Genomic DNA, 22,233 nt, shown 5'->3' with positions numbered 1-22,233 from the left:
ATGCTATCTACAAAGAAGATTGGCCTAGTTTAGCATTTAAAACAGTTAAAGTAACTTAGGCTAAATACTTATTTCTGCATTTATGAATAGTTACAATGATACATTATTGTACAATATTACATTATTGTAACTACGTAACTGTTAGCCTGCCTAAGTGCAAAATCATTAGCCTAGTTTAGCATCTATATATAGAAATAATGTAACTGATGCCAGACACCAAGATGAACTGTCAGCCTAATATAACTTTATGCACAAAGTTTAAGTAATTTGTACAACAGACAGAAATTGTTGGCCTAGCTCATCTTTAATTTGTCACAACTGAGTTCAGAGCATTCGAGTTGCAAATAGAAAAAACACTGGGACTTGCTATTTTTTTTAAGCTAAGTGCTTTTAACAATGCAAGCTGATAGTTTCTCTATGTGATCAAACACCAAAAGGAACACATATAGATATTTTACAGATATTTTACAAATATAGATACATTACTCTATGCGACTCTGGTTTAACAGGATAAAAACTGTCAGGACTGCTATTAAATTTTTATACATGAAAGTACAACATTCTATATGCGCACAGTTCCACTGAACAGTGTTTTTGTTCTTTTTCTAAGTGGGAATGTCTAAAATCCCACTTCCAAGTACCAAGACAATGCACCATGGGCAGATATGAACTGACTGAAGCCAAGTGAAACAGCTTACCACCTTAGCCAAACTCTGCAACAGAGTTCAATGATATTACATTATTGTAACTTCTTAAAAATCATTAGCCTAGCTTAGTAGAGAAAACATTAGCATAATTTAGCACGCAAACCATTTGCCTATTTTAGTACAGAAAAAAATTAACCTAGCTTAGCACAGAAACAGCTTGGCTTAGCACAGAAAGCAATACCATAGCATAGCACCGAAACGTTAGTCTAGCCTAGAACAGAAAGCTTTAGCCTAGCTTAGCACACCACGTCTTAACCAAGCTCAGAACACCAAGCAGTGCCTATCTTAGAACAGTAACCATTAGCCAACTTCGCACAGAGTCTGGGATTGGTGTTTTTTCTTCAACATCATGGATCAGTCTGAGCTCTAACTGGCCATCAGTGTCCATCAGTTTGTCTTTCTGAGCATGTTAATAATCTTTTTGAACTTCAGCCGTGTGGCGATGTCCAGCGGAGTTTCTCCATCCTGGAAAACAGGATTCAAATAAAAAAAACATTAGTCTAATATTAAACAGATGTCTCTTGTAAAAGATCTCTTGTAAATTAGAACTCGTGTCTTAAAGAGACATCCTGTGTTGACTGCAGTCAAATGCTTTAAAATCACCACCACTCTTACTAGCCCGTCATATGTTACAATCACCTTAATGTTACTGCCTACTTGCACATTATCACCTCTGAATATCTAAATGCACATTGCTGTAATGAAGCCTCAAATCATGATTGTTCCCTACTACCTCATTATCTGTTATCTTGGACTCTCCTGAACGCTTAAAAGAAAACCCTTGTTTACTGCCAATTTGTCAGTTTTTGCCTCATTGTGTAATGTGAACCAGAGTGGCCAAAGAGAAATTTTGCCAGGATAACACACGGTGAAAAATTAAATATTTGTGACTCCCGTGTTAGATCAACTAAATTCCGTGACAGATAACCCCCCCCCCCCCATACACATACACACACACACACACACACACACACACACACACACACACACACACACACACACACACACACACACACACACACACACACACACACACACACACACACTATGTACCCACTGGTGCTGATACACAAATTCAGACAGAAAAGAGATTTCCTTCTTTCACGTTCAGAATAATGGCAAAACTAGAAATGCCTTGTCTTAGAGTGACACTAAAAAAAACAGTATTGCAGCAACTTCAGGAAACCACTGAGAGGCTGAGGTGGGGCCATTTCTTGTCTGACGCGCTCATTAAAAAAGGATCCAATACTGCCTTTGTTAACTTTATTGAGAAAAAGAAACGACTTAGAATAATGTGTTTAAAATATAACTTAATAAATATTAATCACATCAATCTGAATAGCAGTCAACAACAAATACAGTGGCCCACTCACACTCCTCCCCTGCAGGTGGGTTAATGTGACCAATTACAAAATCTCTGCCAATATTTAGTTGACCTACCTATCAATAAAGAAACAATAAGAAAACTAAAACAATTCTAAACCCAAACAGATGAATATCATTTATGGCTTCTACAATTAGCCCATGCATTTGTTGCATCAAGGCTTGAATATTTGAATTCTTTACAGTTAAAAGACTTCCGGTTATCCAATACATGTTGCAAGAATTCTGGTGAAAGTTTAAAGAGATCATATTTCTCCAATTTTACACTCTTTTTATTGCCTCCCTTTTAGAGCCATGATCAAACTTAAACTTCTCATGACTCCGGTTTGACAGTTGAGGCGATGGCAGCATAGGAGAGTGCCATTTTGAGAAAAAAATCACTAAAAACAAACTCGAATACTAAAGAAAAAACTAAGAACATAGATTAACATAAGAGTGTATGCCTTGAGAATGCCTAAACATAAGCTGAAAAAGTCGATGCAGTCAGTTATTTGAGAGAGATAAGGTTAGCCAGGCATCCCAGACTGGCAACAAAATGTAGGATAAGGCTTTGGACCACAGCCAGGAGCAGATGGAAGAAGGGAGGACAAGAGTATGCAGATGAAAGAGATTTGTGAAGAAATTAACAAAAAATGAATATGAGAATAGAGGTGGCTGAAAAGAGGATTGACTGTGTGCAGAAACTAAGATACAAGAGGAAATCCCAGAGACGGGGTCAGTTATTCTGTATTAGTTTAACTCTGAAGAGAAGAGCCCTGTGGGGACCATTGTTCCAGCCAAAAAAGCAAGGATAGTTGATACAAAGCGCTAGAAATTATAGCTCCACTTTTCAAAATGGGATGCACATTATGCTTGCTGCAATATTTGTGATGCAAAGTGCAAGGCCAACGGTGGGAATACTACTAATGTGAGGAAGCACCTCGTCACTGTTGCCAATTTAGCTTTGTTGCTATATTTAACGACTTTTCAGACCCCTTTAGTGACTTATTTCCAAAAAAAGCATTTGACAGCTATTGGTGACTTCCTGTGAAAGCACCAATCATTCAGTAGTCACTGTCTTGAGGCAGCAGCGAGTGCTGCTGTGAGCTCCTTTCCACTTTCAGGAAAGGATCGGCTACAAACAAGCGCTGCATGTTAGTGGTTTATTTTATAGGCTACAACTAAGAGTGCACTGCAACTTCGGGAAGTTCATTGCCTTTGTCATGTTGCTGGCAGAACACTGGAAAATACGAAGGACTACAAAAGACTGAGGGCCCTCACACACCGGTTGGTAAGGGAGGAGGCCCTCCTACCATCAGGGCTTAAGAAGAGTCGAGATGAAGACTGCACTATTGGAAGCTTTTTTAATTTGTTGTTAATGGGTTTCTGTGCTGTTTCTGAGTAATGGTTCAATGCTGTTAATCTAAAATTTTTGGGGTGTTAAATGAAACCATAAACCTGAACAAAAAGCTTAATATAGCATTTAAGGTTATTGGTATAATACATGTGTGGAGATAATTAAATCCCTTACAGAGAGACTATGCATATTTTTCTAATCCACACTTGTTATACTTGAGGATTGACTACTTTTTAATGTTTGAGAAAGATCTACACAGAATTAATGACTGCAGCATAGGGACTATGGACCTTTCAGACCACAGCTCTGTCTAAAATTACACCTTAACCAATACCAGAGAAACAGACTAAACACTCATATATTGAATCATATGAAGGACCAAATAAATAAATAAATAGTTGAATTTATAGAACTGAATGAGAATCAAGAGGTTACACCTCTGTGGGATTCATGCAATGTGGTGCTAAGGGGCAAGATAATTGGTACAGCTCTTGCATAAGGAAATCTTAACTTAGAGAGCTGCAAGCAGAATTGAAACTGTTGGAAAGGATGCATAAGGACAAATAACAAAATAAAAGAATTACTTAGAAAGAAAACAAATTAAATAGATCAGATCTATAAAAGAAATATCATGAGAGGCCAATTAACCTAACAGTCATGTTTTTGGACTGTGGGAGGAAGCCGGAGTACCCGGAGAGAGGAATGAATCTAACTAACCGCACTCTTCAATATGAAAGATTGGACTGAATTGATTTTTTAAAATTTAAACAAAATTTGTTATGAATTGACACTACATAGATAAACTGAACTGAATTTCATTGAAATGATTCTAGCTTCAGAGAGCAAGCCTAAGCTGGAGAGCCAGAATCTGATTTAAAATGACCAATCCAAACCTTACTCTCCCACAGTGTTTAAGATTGTTATGTTTGGTTATGATGCGTTTGTGGACATACCTTATTCCTGATGTCAGTTTTGGCATTGTGTTTCAACAGCAGAGGAACCAAACGGTGACTTTTCCTCAGACAGACATAGTGCAGCGCTGTGTTGCCTTTCTGCAACAGAAACAGACAGAGATGTCAGGACAATGATCAGAGAGAAGCTGCGGTCTGATATTTACCATTATCGCTCATGGTAGGAGTTTCACTCACGTAGTCAATTGCACTGACTTTAACACTGCTGCTCAACACAACCTCCATCAGCGCCTCGCTCTTTCTCTGTTTCTGCAGCTGCAAGATGAACCCAAACAGCAGCAGAGCTTAGACATAATGTAGTCAAAGGCCAGAACAACAATACAGTTGAAATTGGCTTATCTATATAACACCAATTCACAACACGTCATTTCAAGGCACTTTCCAAAGTCAATTTATCAAACCATAAAGATGGATTCCAAGTCAACTAATCAAAATCATCCTTATTTGGCCATGATTGTGTGCACAAAGAACTTGACTTCAGCTACAGCACTGACAGTGTACAGACATTTGGTATACATTATGCATACTTAAACAGTATGTTTGTTTTTGGTTCTAAACAAAAGAAAAGGGAGAGGTTGTGAATTGTGAAAGTGAAATATACTTTACAGGCTGTAAAGTCTCCATTGTGTTCATCAGAAAAGTCAACAACAATGTTTTTTTGTTGTTGGTCTACTTAATCAGCCATTGTTAAAACGTTTTACTCATTTTCAGTAAAGTTACTTCAAGTGGACATTTGACAAACCTCAGTTTGGTGAGAATTGTATCCCTGGCTAATCTGTGAGGAAGCTTGCTCAAACTGGAGGGTCAGGCCTAAAAACTCTGCTGCCGGTTCTTTAAGATATGATTTGGAAATCATATCTTAAGGAAACCAGAGAAAATCCTGTATGCAGTACCTGAGACATGGACCCATCATCAGAAATGCTTTCCTTTGAACGTTGGTTCAAGCGGACGTTTTTCTAAACTAAAGATCAAAGAGAACATGTCCAATGGAATGATGAACCTGATGGGTACATGTCCATCTCATCATCATTTATGAAGTCTAGGACAACATTGACTCTGTATCCATCTGTCAAACACAATGGAGGTTCCGATTGGGATTGAGCAAAATTTCAGAGAGTAGATTCTGGATCTGGATCAGTGAGTTAAGCAACCATGACAATCCAAACAGCACCAGTAAAGCTGTTGTCGAGGTTTGGACTCGCAACACCTGCCAGACAATGATCTCCAACTGCTGGTGCAATAAAACCACCGCTGGATAGAAACACAATAAATTATCAGAGCTAGAGCTTAACATTCCTAAAGCAAAGTGGAATAATTTAATGGGAACAAAGGAGAGCTCTTAGACTTCCTTCAGGAACGCTGGAGAACTGCTCCTAGATCGAGAAGGGAATAATCAATAGGGTGCAGCAGCGTAAATAATCTCTAACGAAATGGAGATTTACTAGAGCTCAGCAACCTTAGGTGTAGCAGCCTATTGGGTCGCTTTAGTTATCTAAAACTTTGATTCATGTGTTCACCCAGTCTGATTTACTGTGGACAACATCTAACATTTAAATTGTATAACTGAACTATAACAAATGCACTTTTGGAAGAACGGTCAAAGATACACGTAAACACTCCAGAACTTTGTGGACAGCCTTCCTAGAAGAGCCAGAGCTGTTATGGTGACAATGGTTGGACCGATGTCCTGTTGAACCCTATGAATTAAGAACGGGATGTCACTGAAGTTCATGAGTCAAGGCAGGTCAGCAAATACGTTTGGCAATGAAGTCTAAATAGGCCCTTATGGATTAGTGTGGATTAGTGCAAGCACATTAGAATACGTGAAGAGGTCATGATGCCTCACGCTAAACATGGAATGACCTGAAGAAGAAAAAAGAAACAGAAAAAAAGAAAAAGAGCCCTAATACACTAGTAAGCGGTGACATCAAACATGCCGTACAAAGTAGTTGAGTTGTAAGAGGTTCCTAATGCCCTTTGTTAAGCTGTTCTAAGAATTCTGAGTTATACTCACTTTTTAAACACACTGATGTTCACTTATACTGAACATAAGTGTAAAAGCAAAACTATACTGTCTTACAGGGAGGGTGCTGATAGGCTGATTTTACCATGAGGAAGTATCCCAGCAGCAGGATGGGCATCAGGATGGTGATCAACAGGTAGTCCACTAGAGAGAGATTCCTCTTAGACACATAGTGAAGACACGTCCTCTGTTTCTGAGGGACACATTGACACAGATAAAGTCAGCGCAGCTGAAAGACCTCCAGCATTCTGAGATCATTATGAGCCCATACCTTGTTGGTCAGCTGGACATTTGCCTTGTTGTCAATCAGGTACTTTACCACATTCAGGTTACCACGGCGACAAGCGGCCATGAGGGGCGTGTCCCCGTAGTTTTGGTCCTGGACGTCCAGCAGGGTTGGGTTTTCCTTCAGGATCTTATAGAGCTGATGGAGGTCTCCGTCGTAGGCTGCCTGACATGCCGGCTGAAGGGGTGGGGGGCGGAAGGAGGAGGAGGCAAAGGAGAAGTTCAGTAGGGGGGTCAGAGAAAAATATAAAAATCAGCTGAAGAATTGTCTGAACAGGAAACCACCTCAAACCAAGGTGGCATTGTGCTGCAGATATTCTATGGACTGTTGGCAGCTCCTACTCTGCAGTAGAGGATGTGAGGATGACTGAGAGCTGAACTGACCAGTCAGGTTTTTGTTAAATTCAGCCACCCTAACGTATTGGTATACAATTAATGGGCTGGGTCTCATTCTATAGTTTCTGGAGCTAACTAGGTTAGTTAAACCGGGTTAACACTGACTCAGACCAGAGTTTAGAGTTAACACTGGATGGATCAAGGAGGAATGTTCAAAAATCAGTCTTTAGTTTGGATCTAAACATGCTGAGAGGGTAAAAGAAATCATGAGCTCTGTGAGGTTCTACCAGCTCCTGTGACGGTTCTGCAGCAGCTCAGGGGTGGTCCATTGAGTCCGGCTCGATAACAGAAACAGTTATGCTCCTATTAGGAATCTGGACATCATTAGTCTACATGCAGACCCATTATGGAGTGGGAAATGATTTGATCCATCACGGTGTGACCATGTTACCAGACAGTTGGCAGAGCATCTGACACACTAGAGTGAAGGTAAGTTGATACAGAACACAATCATGGATTCAGACATCACCACCTGCTCTGATCAAATACGACAGGGGTCGATTGGTGGAGGTCATGTCATCAGCTACTGGAACGCTTAAAAACTCTAATGTACCCACTGGTTTCACCAGAGGGCTACATGGACATCGGTACAACCTCATGTGGGGGGACCACTGCTGCTATGTACAAATGTAAATGAAGAGTGCAGTATTTATGATATAGATGACTACAAATGCAACAAAGAAGAACTGCTCTGATGAGACAACCTACCCATCACTCCGTTTTAACTTGTGGCACTGTGCATGTGCAGACCGGTGTTAATATCAATAGTCACTTGCCTGAAAGACCTCATACTGAAGCATCCTTCCAGTGAGAGTTTCATTTGGTCAAAGTTTTCTGTAATTTCTATTCAATTTATTTTAAAACTGTTCATTTTGTGCTTTTAATTATACTACATATTTATATATTCGACTGATACAACTATTGTTTTAATAAACTGTTTTATTAAACTGTGACATACCGGGCAGGTTAATAAGGTTGTTGGTTAGATGTGACTGAACAAAGCTGGTCAGATGTTCTGTTTGTGAAGGCCTGACCAGGCAAGAAGGAAGAGAGCTTCTTACGGAGTTCCACACCTCGTCAGTTGGTGGCAGGCCGCAGGGGAGTTGTCAAACCAAGGGCTGATATTCAGCAAATCAGAATATGCTCTATGATGAAGCCCGTTAGTCATTTAAAAAGACCTTTTTTAAAGTAACATTTAAACTGGTTTTAAACATACTTTTCATTAAGCCCACAAGCTGAAAATAAATTTTTTTTTTGGTCAGATGTAATATTCTGAATTTAAAATTTCGCATTTTCATCAGCTGTAAGCAGAAAATCATAATTAACAGAAATAAAGGCTTGAAAACAGTCTGCGTGCAATTCATAATGCTTCCCTGCGTCTGCATGTCATGTGTAATTATGTGCCTTCTGAGCCGGTGTCTGCCTCATGAAAATGTCATTATGGTAAGGACCATACATTTTCCTGTCATAGATCACAACCTTTGTGTGGAAAGGGACGTACGCAAGTTTCAGGCCCCGGTTTGTGCGTATGCCAGCTTTATAAATGAGGCCTCTGGGCTGCAAATGATGACTGGTGGATAGAAGGTGTGTGGGAACAAACGAGCAGTATGACAGCTCTCCAGGAAATAACTTACTTACCAATGGGACAAAGAGAGACTATATTTTTATTCCCACTCTTATGAACGATTGATCATTTTTCTGACTAACTGATGGAAATCTGTTACACATCACAAAACATGCCAAGCAAGCAAAATTATTTTTTATATTTTTTCTCATTTGATTTTGTATGTTATATACTTGTGTGCTAATTTTAGATAGAATCTTGTATACCTTTCACAGGTGTGAAAAGGGTCAAGTGAGAAAGAATGTCATTATACACTGAAAACATTTAACAAAGATTTAAGCTGACAGCATTGTGCCCTGTGAAGTCTGTGGACCTTTGGATGCTTCTAGCATGTTTTAGGGAAAACCAGTTATTTCTGTGTGTGGTTGCATTCATTTAAATCATTACATTTGACTATCCAAAACATTTTAGATTGTCACCATCTCACAGAAGCCCACTGTTCTCTTGGATCCAGAGCGAAACAAAGACTGTTATGAATGGAACATTATACGTAGCTGGAGGTAAAACACCATTATGAAAGGTTTTTTATTTAATGACTGTTTTGTTTTCTTTTCATTTAACTTTAGGAACTTCCTAAAAGTGCAGGGATACAGTGTACTCAATGGATGATTAAGTCTCTGGAGCACAGTCATCAGGAAGACTCCCCCAGCTGTTGAGTTCATGTGTTGAAGATGGTTTCAAATAGTTGTAATGTGGATTTTTATGCCTAGAGGTTTCACACTAAAGCTTGGTGATACATATATGTCTCGTGTGATGCTACAAAATCTTGAGTTCTTCCCATATTTTCTTAAACAAAAAGATCCTGAATATTTCCTTAATTTAAAGATTGCTCCAACAAGGTTGTGTGACCTACACAGGTAATAAATTTTAAAAAAATAATTGAAAAAAGGAAAAAAACTAGAACTTGTGATGTGCTCACAGTTTCTAAAAGGCCCCTGAGGCTGCAGCGCTTACTGAGCAAGAAGCATCACACCATAAAGACCAAGAAGCTCTCCAAACAAGTCAGGGAAAAAGTACAAGTCAGGGTGAGTTATGAAAATATCAAAACCTTTACTGTTCACCTGGGAGCACCATCAGATCCATCGTCTTCTAATGGAAAGCACACGGTACCACAACAAACCTGCCAACAGAGGGCCGCCCACCAGAACTCACAGACCGGGCCAGGAGAGCATTGATCTGACAGCCAGCACAGAGAGCAAAGGTCACCCTGCAGGAGCTGCAGAGCTCCACAGCAGAGCCTGGAGGGTCTGTCCATGGGACCACAATAAGCCGTACAATCCATAGAGCTTTATGGAGGAGTGGTCAGGAAAAAAAAAAACAGGTTTTGAGTTTGCCAAAAGGCACATGGGTGACTCTCCAAATGTAGTGAGAAAGCTTCTGAGCTACCAAGGAAAAAGTTATGTCTGGCGTAAGCCCAACACAGACTATCACCCAAAGAACACCATCCATATAGTAAAACACGGTAGTGGCAGCATCATGCTGTGGGGATGCTTTTCAGCAGCAGGGAATGGAGAACTGGTCTGAGTGGAGGGAAAGATGGATGGTGCTAAATACAGGGATGTTCTGGAGCAGATCAATGTCAGTCTGTCTGTAAAAAAAAATAAAAATACATCCACCATGAAGGAGCTGGAGCAGTTTAGCTGCCCGGAATGGGCAAAATACTTTTGGAGGCCACTGGAGTTATTGTTACCGTGGGAACACCCACCGATAGATAAAGCAATCTAGATGCACTACAGTGGAAACAGTTGATGAGGTAGCACAGATGACTGCAGACTGTTAAGATGTTTCCTGGATCTCTGCGGGACCTGAACCCGATAGTAAATCTGAAACAAACCTGTCATCCAAACATGACAAACAAACTGAGCTTCCTGAAATGATTAAAGCAAACCAGTCTGTCCAGTTTCCTCCCGGTGTGTGTCCTGTTCTGATCCAGCCAGAGACATCTGTCCATCAGAAAGCCCGACCTGCATGCCCATGAGTTATCGCTCTCTTCATTCTGGGTCATTCTGAGTTAAACCTATGAGGTGGAGGGACGATCTGATACTGTTCCAGCTGATCTCTGCCGCTCATTTCAAACTCTTGTAGGAGGCCTTGATGGAACCACTGATGTTAAATTGATTATTCCAGGAGTTTTAGCGTGGAGCACATAGGAGAGTTACAGCAGTGTTCCTGCAGAATTCATCGGAACTTTAGCGCAACTATCCCTGACAGGATACTAACAGTAACATCCAACAGCTCCATTGTTCCCAGGACGAACGTATCCCTCTCCAGCGGAAACACCTGAGGAACATATGGGACTCAGGTGTGTGCTCGACACGTACCCTAACCGGAACCGGCCCGAGGTTCGGTCCCGTCAGAACACACGATGGCCAATAAAACGGACCTGAGGGCCAGTTTAGGACACAAAAATGAATATTTCAGCTTACCTCCGAGTAAACCAGCCCCATGACGGCAAGAACACACCTGAACACGTTGTCAACGCCCCGACACGTCAGCGGGAGCACTTCCGGTACTGAGTTTCACAATAAAACCCACTGATACCCTGATGTTGTTTGGGTGTTTCCTGTTCTGATTAACTGCTTGAATCGAGAATTAGGAGCAGAATCAGAGAAGGCGATGGTCAGTACAGACCCACATCCGGCGACAGTTTCAGGTTTCCCTCAGTCAAAGGCTTTTATTTTGTAGCTCAGCCTGGCATGCTTCCTCTTTGGACGGCGCTCAGATCAGCTGGAGGCTAATGTGCAGGTGAGGACAGGTAACCAGGAGAAATCTGCAATACAGTAAGGAGGACGAGGCGCGGGAAGTTTAGGAAGAACCTGGATCTAACCCTCAGAAACAAACACACGTTCTTATCAGGACCTGTCCTATGACCCTATTTTTATCTGTGCCTCGATGAGAAGTTCAGTCTGTGCTCCTTTAGAACTAACTTTAGATTAGCTAGTTTTTAAAATGATTGTCTTTGTGCTTTTGTCACCGTCACGCCCGAACTTCCCCCATTGTGGGACAATCTTAAAATACGACATATAAATAAGTACCAGAGGTGGGCAGAGTAGCCAGAATTTTTACTTAAGTAAGTAAGTAGTAAGTAGCACTACATCAATATATTGTTTTACATGGATTTTGTTCTGCAGAACTCTACAGAGCTACTTCGTCCATTGTGGTGAGAGTCAGGTTACATATTTTTACTCAAGTCAAAGTAAAAAGTACCCAACAAAAAAAATGACGCAAGAGTAAAAAAGTATTGGGTAAGAAGACTCAAGTACTGAGTAAATATTTACAACTGATTTAATATTTTTAAAATTATGCAATTGGTAAGGCAAAAAATATTAAGTGATGTACAAATTCTGGTATTTTAACAACATAAAAAAGTGACAATAACAATTACAAAGTAACAAATTCAGGCAGAAGAAACACTTTTCTAAACAATGTTTCTCAACATAAAACGTATGTAAATGTACAGTAAGTCAGGACAGTGCAAAGTACTACTGTTTACTGCAGTTACTTGACCTTTAAATGGCTCGATGAGGTCAGCAGATAGGAAATACCATTAAGTGGTAGACCTTAGACCTAAACCTAAACCTTGGCAAAAAGTAGTTTATTCAAGTGTACTACGAGTACACTTATTTCATACTTAAAATGATGCAGTGTACTTGAAGTCTACTTTTCATAAACTGTATACTTAATGTATACTGAAATGTAAAAGCAGAATTGTAAGACTAAGTATATTACTACTAAGACTTAAGCCAGGCATGACCAAAGTGCTGTACTGATTTTGGGTGCCCCCCCCTCCAACTGCATTTGAAGAAAGATTTGGTCCACCAGCACAGGTGGCTGGTGAAGATAGAAGATTTTAGTTTTTTTATTACGGCAAAATTATTACAAAAAAAGTTACAATTACAATTGAAAATGTTAAGTACAACAAAAAGTATTCATCTTTTAATAAACACATTTTTAACATTCTCTTTAATGTCATAGTAACATTTATCCAATGGCCTTTAATTACTGAAATGCAGACTTTGGTGCATTAAACTCTGCTTTGAATTCAGTTATTAAAATTCGCAAATTACAGTTTTTTCAAAGAACAACTGAACCAAATACTGTTTTTATATTGCTAGACCAAAAAGAGTTAAGTTTATTATTATTAAAAAAGCCATAATAAATTATTCAAAATAGTTTGCAAACTGGACCAACACAACAAATAAGCAACATCCTTGTTTAATTTTGGATCTACAATAATTTACACATTATTTTCCTATAAAAATCTGACAAATTTATTTATTTAAAATTATCATGTTTTATAGAGCAGGTAAAAAAGTAAAATAATTTTTTTTTTTTTATTTGAAAAAACTGTGTAAATTTTTTGGCCTTGAGTTCCTTGACTATTTTGGCCCAGGCACCAAAAAGTTTGGACACCCTTGACCTTAGCTTATACTCATTCTTAAGTATACTTAATAAATTTAAGTTTAAGTATACTTCTTTTTGCTAAGGGAACCTGCAAGATGTCCACACAATATTGGTTGTTTTATCAAAAATGGGGTCCACACAACTACAGCTAGACATGCCCACAGTGCACAGTATTACGCACCATTGTATTCGACTGTTTACAGACATTGAAATAATTCTCTCACACCTTGACGCAATTTTGATATGATTTTAAATATTTTTAGAATAATTTTCAGTGTCAGAAAAAAACATTCAAAAATATTAGTAATTAGGTGATAGGCTGGAATATCTGTGCAGCATGACTAGGATATATTTAAAATGATATTTTAGAACACATTTCTCCTCTAACAAATATTTTAACCTCCATTGAAACATGAACAATGACATATTTCCACAACACAAGCTCACCTCTTTTATAACGTTTTGACGATGCCTAACCCTATAATAAAGATCAAAAAGGGGAAAGAGATAACTATGAAAATAGTGATATTATCACCAGGAATATTTCTTATCTAGCGTATGTCCTTTTCAAACTGCTGGATGGCTTCATTTATGTGAACCAGGATTAAAGGACTAATGTCTCAGAATGATCTGGAAAAACTAATCCATGCGTTTGTTTTTAGTCAAATTGATTACTGCAACGGTGTTTTCACAGGTCTGCCTAAAAAGTGGACCAGACAGCTGCAGCTGATCCAGAACGCTGCTGACCGTGTCCTCACTAAGACTAAGAAAGTAGAGCACATCACTCCGGTTCTAAAGTCCTTACACTGGCTCCCTGTATCTCAGAGAATAGACTTTAAAATACTTCTGTTAGTCTATAAATCCCTGAATGGCTTAGCACCTAAATACATCACAGACTTGGTATCAGTGTATCAACCCTCCAGACCACTCAGGTCTTCTGGCTCTACTCTGCATACCTAGAACACGAACCAAACACGGAGAAGCAGCATTTAGTTCCTATGCTCCACTTATCTGGAACAAACTTCCAGAAAACTGTAAAAGTGCTGAAAGCCTGAGTTCTTTTAAATCAAGATTAAAAACACATTTGTTTAGGATTGCCTTCGACTGTTGTAGTTAAACTGTTTTACTGAAACGTCATTTATTCAACTCCGTAGTCCAACTGTTTTTAATGTTTGCTTTTACTTTCTATTTTCCCATGTTCTATTTTGTTTCTACATTTTATTCCTACTTGCTTTTGTTCTGTTTTATTTTCCTATATTTTAATCATGTGAAGCACTTTGCATTGTCTCTGTACTGAAATAAATAAATAAATAAATAAATTTGCCTTGCCTTGCCCTGCCTTGCCTATGTTGTTGTTCTGGAGCTTGGGATAGAGAAGGTCTACGTGTGCCATGATTTGGTGAAAATGTTCCGGAAAGAACTTAAAGTCTTGATGTTCCAGCAGCGTGGCCAAGGCTCCTACCTCTCTGGTACTTGGGTCAAAGTCACCTGACTCTCATATGTTCTCCAAGCACTGAATGAGATCCTCTCTGTGTTCAAACACAGTGTTGATGCAGCAAGGTCAAAACATTTGTTTTTGCCTTGGAAGTGTGAGAGGTGGCCTGTTGTTGATCAGGTTGAGTTGATATTGGGATCCTCATCTTTGATTTTCCTCTAAACACCTGCAGTGGCCTGGAGCTCTCTCCAAGGCAGCCCTTCAGGAATAGAATAGGCCACTACTTACCATCCAGAAACTGCTGCTGCATCTTTGCTGTTTGTACAGGAGGCTCCACTTCTTCAGCTTCTGGGTCAAATATGTACTATTGTATCGTTGTGCGTCTGTTTGCAGCTATTTTAACATGTATAAAGTGCAAACATTGAGTTTGGTGGAGTGTGGCCAACTACAGCTTATTTACATAAAACTGACAGAGCACATTCTGAAAGGAGCTCTAAATAGGTGAAACTTGGGAGGTGAAATCTCATTATCTGACAATGGTTTTGTGCAAAAAAAAAAATTTAATGAACATGAGTAAAAACCCGTCGGCTGCAGCACTACAACATCTCATGTTGTCAAACCAAACCTGTCCAGCAGGGGGAGCCACACTCCACAGCCGATAGATCAAACCGAGATGAGATTTATTCATCCCTCCGTAGACCACATAGGGATCAGAGTTAGTGACACTGGGTCTGTTCATGTTCATGTCAGCAGGTTGACTGTGGACGGACAGACATACAGAGCTCCTAAAAGGCTGCTAAATACACAAATAATAAGGTGATCGGAATCAGTGTTATTGTCAAGTAAGTTATTATGCTAATTAGTTGCTAATTAGCAAACATTTGAAACAATAGGCATAAAATTAAAAAATAAAAGCAGAGTGGATTCGTGGGTGACATACGGTCCAAAACAACATGCAAACGAATAAAGGGAGCAATATGCAAAGTAAGCAGTATCTGAGCTACTCAACTGATAATATTCCTAGCAGCCCAGCAGGGAGAGCCACAGTAAATTCTTCTGTGACGTCCCAATAAACCTGTTGGGCTGTGACTTTACCATCAGTTTCTGACATCGGTGTTGAGATTTTCCCAGTCAGACAACAGGAAGATGAACTCTGAATAGTTCTGGGTCAATGTAGAGGTAATGTCTCACGATTTAAAGGTGTTTTATGAAAAAAAAAATTATGATCTTCATGATCAAGCTTTTATCAGCCCCCCTGTTGCATCAGGTTTGACCAGTGTTACATTTTTTGTTCTCTCTGGTTCCATTAGAATCATATTTCTCTGCCATCAGGATGAAAGCTTTCTGTTCCAGCAGCTCCAGAAAGACAAAATTTTCTTCAGCTTCTGTTCCGCCAGGTCTTTTAGGATCATTGTTCCATATTCCACCAGCTCAACATGTCATGAACGGGGACAGATGGACCCAGTATTCAACCAGACAAATGATTTATGATTTTAAGACGGTTTATTAATATTAGACTGGCAAAACAGGAACAGACAGGCTCAGTGGTCAGAACAACAATCCAGGGTCGGTACACAAATAAGCTGACTGGCTAGGAGAGGACAGGCAGATTCAGTGGTCAGTACAGTCCAGAACGGTACACAAAGAAGCAGACAAAGCAGGCAGGGATCAGGCAAATTTAGGTAATCCAGAAAACAGAAGCAGGTCAGGCAAAACAGGCAGGCAGTCAGATCAGGCAGGAAAAAACAGAAAAACAAGGAACAGGCTGGCTCAGAAAATTTGTGGGCTAAATTGGGTCAGACCAACAGGTCACCAATAAATGGAACGCTGGACTAGACTCACCAAAAGGCTTGAAATAATCTGGCAATGAACAAAGGAGAGAAGCAGGAATAAATAGGGGAGTGAGCAGGTGAACGGAGTAGAAACTAATTACAGAAAACTGTGGAATGTATCAAAGGAAGGGAAGTGACTGACAGATGAATAGCTCTGACTGGCTGGTGACTGCTGACAGGGGAACGACACAAACTGATTGGGTGAAGACAGATAAGTGAGCTGGCAGGTAAACAGAACTGAACTAAAAGCTTGCAGAACCCTGACTGACAACCAAGTAAAATAAAGAAAAGTGCAAAACTGAACTAACACAAAACCCAAATCGTGACACAACATTCTTTTGTCCACCTGGATCAAACATCTGTTTTCCACCAGTTTCTACCGGGATCAAACTATCTGGTTCCATTAGAACATAATATCTGTTCCATCAGGGTCAAACATTTCTGCTCCATCATGCTCCATCAGTCACAAATCCCTCTGTTCCATCATCAGGTTTCATCCAGCTCAAACTTAGCTACCAGGTTCTATTGGGATCATCCATCCCTGCTCCTCCAGATCAACAGTCCTTCTTCCATCTGAATCAAACATCTCTGTTCCATCAGGCTCCACCAGGAACAAACATATGTGTTCCATCATGATAAAAACTCTCTCTTCCATCAGGTTCCATCAGTGTTACATTCTGGTCTTTCATAAACATAAAGACTCCAGAATCTTCTTCTCTTACACTGCTGGGCAGTAGAATTTATTTTTCCAGCTGTGAGCAGTGCTGTATGCTCATAGCTCAAGCACAACTGCAGTGTTCCCACAATAACAGCTTGTGATGCATCCACCTCATGTGGCAGACATAAATACAAACATTAGTTCCCATGATAACGTCCTTTCTCTTTTGATTTTTCTCTCTCATTTTAGATATTTCCTGAGGCAGTATGCTTAATTCCATAACTTGTGCTGAGAGTATCTATTTCTGATTCATTCATTTTCTTTTCATGAGAGGCTTTATGACATTATTGCTTGACCTCTCTGCAGGCTCAACTAGTTCTGTTAAGTACTGAACTATTTCTGCCCGTACTTGTTGTGGTGCGTTCCTCTAACGTGTAGAGTTGAGCAGTTTCTGATTGACTGAGTCTGATGGTCTCCTTTTCGGAGCTTGTCCATGTTCATGTCTTAGATGTCTCCAAATTCCCCTAGGAGAATTTTCATAGCCTAACTGAACTTCACATGATCTGTAGTGCCAGAGAATGGAGTCTCCAAATAGAGAGGAGAACATTGTCAGGTATTCATTTGGTATGAGTTCACCTCCAGTTTGACATACCAGAAGCCTCTTTGAATTGTTGTTAGTAAGAAGGATGTTGCATACCCTCAATTTTCCATTTTTGCCTTTAAACCACAACCAACCAACTGATTGTTTCCACAACACTTAACATTCTGTTGTGCCGTCTGTGTCACTTCTTTAACTATGGCTCTGCTGTTTTGTTGAGACAACTCTGCAGCACTGGGCAGCGGTCTATGAGTCCGACGTCAAGTTTTTCTCCAGCAGAAGTCTCTACCTCATGATCATGTTTATAATTCCATCTGAAATCAGCCTTTCAATGTCCCAGAATTACAGCTTTAGGTTAGCAACCTTTGCTGTATCACATAGCGGTCTCTGGTTCCACTGACACCTTGTTTCTTGTAAGCAACAAAAAAGCTATAGCGTTTAACCATTTTATGAACAGTATGTTTGCAGTGGTGATCAAACTTTTCAGGGATGTCCTCTACCATCCATTGTCATGTTATTTATTTTCTTTTTTTCATTTTGTTTTTAGAAAAGAGGACAGTTTGAGAAGCTCAACATCAGACCGGTCTATTGAAAACTTACTTAATCAAAGTAGCCCTTTATAGTCCTCTCTGCCCAACTGCATGGAATAGCCCACATGCTCCTTGGCTTTTAGATAATCTGCTTTTTTGTCACATTCTAGATTGGTTCTTTCTCTTTTTTACTTTGTGATTGCTTTATCCTGATTGGGTTCATTTCAGACCTATGACCACATGCCAACCGCATGTGTTTCTCTTGCAATCAGTTAAATTCATTTCAGTTAGCCGATACAGTGCCAATTCACAAAAATGTCGCCTCAAGGCACTTCACAAAAAAAAAAAAAAAAAAAAAAAAAAGTTCAATCGAATCATACAGATTTCAAATCAAGTACATACGTTACAATTGATCCTGGTTATCAAGCAATTCAGTTAAGTTCAGTGTATTATCAATATTGGTTAAAAATTTCTATCCAAGGAAACCCAGCAGATGTTGATTCATTGACTTGCAGCATTCACTCCTTCTGGATGTGCTGTTAGCCACAGTGTGCAATGTGTTATTGGTTTTTCAGCAATCCCTCATACCAAGCATGCATTTGGCAACAGTGGAGAGGAAAACTCCTCTTTAACAGGAAGAAACCTCCAGCAGAACCACAACCAAGCTCAGTGTGAACATACACCTGCTATGACACTTTTATTCCTATCTTTGATTTGTCAATCATACAATTGAACCAATCAAATCAATGACTAAAGGTAATATTAAAATAAAGGATGTTTGCTCCAGTTATCCTGAATGTGCAATGGGTGTACCTCAAGGCTCTGTGTTAGGTCCTTTATTTTTTAGGTTATACATCAACGACCAACCAGAGCACTGTGATGATGTACAAATACAGCTATACGATGATGACACAGTGTTGTACACACATGCCAAAACTGTGCAGTTAGCAGCTGAAAAATTTACTAAAGCTATGGATAGCGAGATGGAATGGATTGACCAGTCTTGTCTAAGTTTGAACATTAACAAGAAAAAGGGAGTGTTTTTTATAAAACAAAGATAAATATTCCAGTGTCAGACATTTTCATCAAGGGGTGAAAGAGTTGATATGGTATCCTAATGTAAATATCTCGCCGTCACATCAGACATTCATCTTGATTTTAAAAAGCATATCAAGAACATGACCAAAAAGATCACGTATAACTTAGTAACCTTTAGGCATATTAGACCCCGTCTTTCGTTTGAGGTAGCTAAAATCTTTTTGCATGGTCTATTATTTTCCCACCTATCCTAATGTGTCATCTGTTGGAGACAGGCTGATGAAACCACAATTAGACCTTCAGAGTCAGTGTAAAAGCAAACTTTAAAAGTCCTTGATAGAAAGCTTTTTCAGTACCATCACTGCAGAATTTTCGAAAAAGATAGCTTTTTAAACTATGAAAATGTTAGGCTTTTTTCAAACCTTAGTCTGATTTACAAAAATGTAAGTGTCCTGGCTCCAGCCTGCTTACTGGACTTTGTCGTCAGTCTGTAGGCTCGATAAGATCTACTGGAACAGCTTCTCAACACGAATGTATCATACCCTTCTGCTCCTCAACATTTGGTCAGTCTGCATTCTTAGTAAAGGACACTGCACAGTGGAACAGGCTTCCTGGTGATATCAAAACCTGTGCTTCTATAAGGAACTTTAAAAATGAACTAAAACAACTACTAAAAAGCTCTCGAACACTGTAACCATTATTTTTTTTCTGTTCATCCATGGTACCTCCTTTGTGTATGTATGAATGATTTATGATCTGATATTATAAGATTGTTTATGGGTGATGGGTGAGTGTCATATTGAACTCTTTCTATACGTTTGCTGTTTTTATCTGTTGAATGTGACATGGTGTTAATGTAAACTGTACCCTGCCAAAGGGACTGCAGATGCATATTAGCCTTTGGCCAACTCTGGAACAATGCATCAAATGGTAACAGTTATGTTTTAATGGTCCCTTTTTAAATAAATAAAGGAAAAAAACATGCTAGCGACGAGTGGGTCACTGGGTCATACGTTCTGCTATGCCATAAGCTGGTTGAATATGCTTATTATTATTATTAATTATAATTTGGTATTATAATTTAAATAATAAATCATTCAACTCAAAATTTCGCTATAACAAATATAGTTCAAATGGTGGTGATGTTAGCTATAAGCTTATAAGTATTTATACCACTAATGCATTAGTTAACTTGCTGTTATGAACTCATTTATGCTGGAATAAATGATCAGGTCGGACTGTTAACCGACCAGGTTTATCCAGCAGGCTGTGAGAACCCCAATGTAACTGCAATTAGAGTTTAAATCCTTATTCCTTATCACCATCCAATGATATTGTCTCTGTATTAATGTCAGATGTTAACTCCAAAGGAGGTTAGCTCTGATTTCTGAATAACCATGTAACTGTGAATTGGACTGAACACAAAACAATGTCTATTCCGCAGTGGTTGGTTTTATTGAACCAAAAGCAATTCCCTGTTACAGTAATTCTCTGATTCAAACAACTTTGGAATTCTTACTCATTACTAAACTAAAACATGCAAAATATATATGTGGAAATAAAGAACAAAACAAGAATAAACAATGGATTAAAATGAGCGGTTAGCAGATCTTAACTTAACTCAAAGTTGTTTAACACCGCCCTCGAAACACCGGCATTTCACGTATCAGCCTTGATAGACAGAACAGCTTCGGGAATCTCACTGGACGCTTTGATGTCTTACACAAAGCTAGTTCAGCTAAGCTACCTACAGTTCAGATACACGTGACCCTCCCAAGATGGCTGCTACGATGACGTATGAGGGGAGGTCCTAATGACGTAACCACGCTTACGCTGATAGGATAATGCCTCGCTTCGAGAGGGGGGGGCAGCTAACTGGGAGTTTAAAGCAAAGCCCGCGACTTGAGCTCGGACAAAGAAATTAAACTGATAAGAAGCGAAAAGAGAGAGAGGGGGGAAGCAGGGAAGAAGGTGAAAAGAAATAAATCGGTAACCCACGGCGGGGTTCTTGATGGATCACAAATCAACACAGCAAATCAATTGTACAATGCATGCACATACAAAGAAAATGTTCAGCAAAGTAATTCCAACTTCGTCGTGGAATAAAAGCATTAACCAACACCTACAAAGTTCTACCGCCTGCCCAGGCACTTCTAAACACCCTGTTGGTGAGACAGAAATGAAAGGGGGAAAACCCCGTTACTTTGAGGTGCCTCGGGGCTGGTCCGGAACGCTCCGAGTGTGGCTTTCTGGACGCGCTTCGACGAGCGCAGTTGTCCACAGGCTGCAGCGGGACGGGGAAGAAGCTGCTTCGTTTCTTCCTCCGGGTTCAACAGTCGCTTTGTTGGCCAGACAAAAGCGGGGTCCTCTTCGATCAGTGGGAGATGCGGCGTCTCTCAGTCTTTTGATCAGAGGGAATTTAAAAGTACTTATTTAAGTCGACCTCCTGTTATAAAGCAGGGAATAACCGTTGCGTCGAAAAATCTCGGTCCAGCGAGCAATCGAACACGTGGCGTGGGAATCAGCTGTGCGTGTCTTCTCGGGTTGGCTAAAAGCCAGGGAAGAAGGAAGCTCATCGTGTGTGATCGGCTTTTATAGCAATCACTATAGCAACCTTATCTTGATCGGCGGCCATTTTGCCGTGTTGCGTGATGGGAGTTGGTGGCCATTTTGACCACATTGCATCATGGATAACGCAGTCCGTTACGTCCCGAATTGATGCCGTTTCCTTGATCGGCGGCCATTTTGCCGTGTTGCGTGATGGGAGTTGGTGGCCATTTTGACCACATGAGTTGGTGGCCATTTTGACCACATTGCATCATGGGTAACGTAGTCCGTTACCGCTTTCTGTCACGTCTGAACTGGCACAACATACCCCCCTTTAGCTTTGAAGAGTGGGATGCTGGTCACAGTCTTTAAAGCTACAACCAAGTCCATTCTGGCGTGACGAAAATCCGTTGTGCATGAGTGGAACAACCTAATAGTCTTTCTAGTAGTCCATTGGGATTCATGC

At 39.9% G+C, this 22,233-nt stretch overlaps 1 protein-coding gene across 2 annotated transcripts; it reads right to left on the bottom strand.

Moving 5' to 3' along the window:
* Positions 1–285: 285 nt before the first annotated feature.
* On the bottom strand, positions 286–11,278 carry ankrd22 (ankyrin repeat domain 22). 2 transcript variants are annotated; one of them, XM_012849924.3, is made up of 6 exons: positions 11,152–11,278; positions 6,692–6,883; positions 6,506–6,613; positions 4,575–4,652; positions 4,380–4,478; positions 286–1,172 (listed from the first exon to the last, which is right to left on the bottom strand). In XM_012849924.3, the coding sequence occupies exons 1-6, from the start codon at positions 11,170–11,172 to the stop codon at positions 1,095–1,097; spliced, it is 576 nt and encodes a 191-aa protein (XP_012705378.2). In that variant the 5' UTR covers positions 11,173–11,278; the 3' UTR covers positions 286–1,094. The 2 variants fall into 2 exon arrangements, with proteins under 2 accessions (XP_012705378.2, XP_021164879.2); XM_021309204.2 differs by lacking the exon at positions 11,152–11,278 and adding an exon at positions 10,946–11,064.
* Between the last annotated feature and the right edge of the window lie 10,955 nt (positions 11,279–22,233).

The sequence above is a fragment of the Fundulus heteroclitus genome, chromosome 10 (assembly GCF_011125445.2).
Source record: "Fundulus heteroclitus isolate FHET01 chromosome 10, MU-UCD_Fhet_4.1, whole genome shotgun sequence".
Lineage (NCBI taxonomy): Eukaryota > Metazoa > Chordata > Actinopteri > Cyprinodontiformes > Fundulidae > Fundulus > Fundulus heteroclitus.
The sequence above is the reverse complement of the archived record's forward strand: the minus strand, read 5'-3'. Positions and strand labels throughout refer to the sequence as shown.

Bases quoted from the DNA above. Each gene is read 5' to 3' on its own strand.
- ankrd22 (XM_012849924.3), bottom strand. From the start codon at position 11,172: ATGGGGCTGGTTTACTCGGAG. The intron at 6,614-6,691 runs GTATGGGCTCAT...TGTGTCCCTCAG, and splicing joins ATGTCCAGCTGACCAACAAG to AAACAGAGGACGTGTCTTCA. The intron at 4,653-6,505 runs GTAAAATCAGCC...TTCATCTTGCAG, and splicing joins TGCTGGGATACTTCCTCATG to CTGCAGAAACAGAGAAAGAG.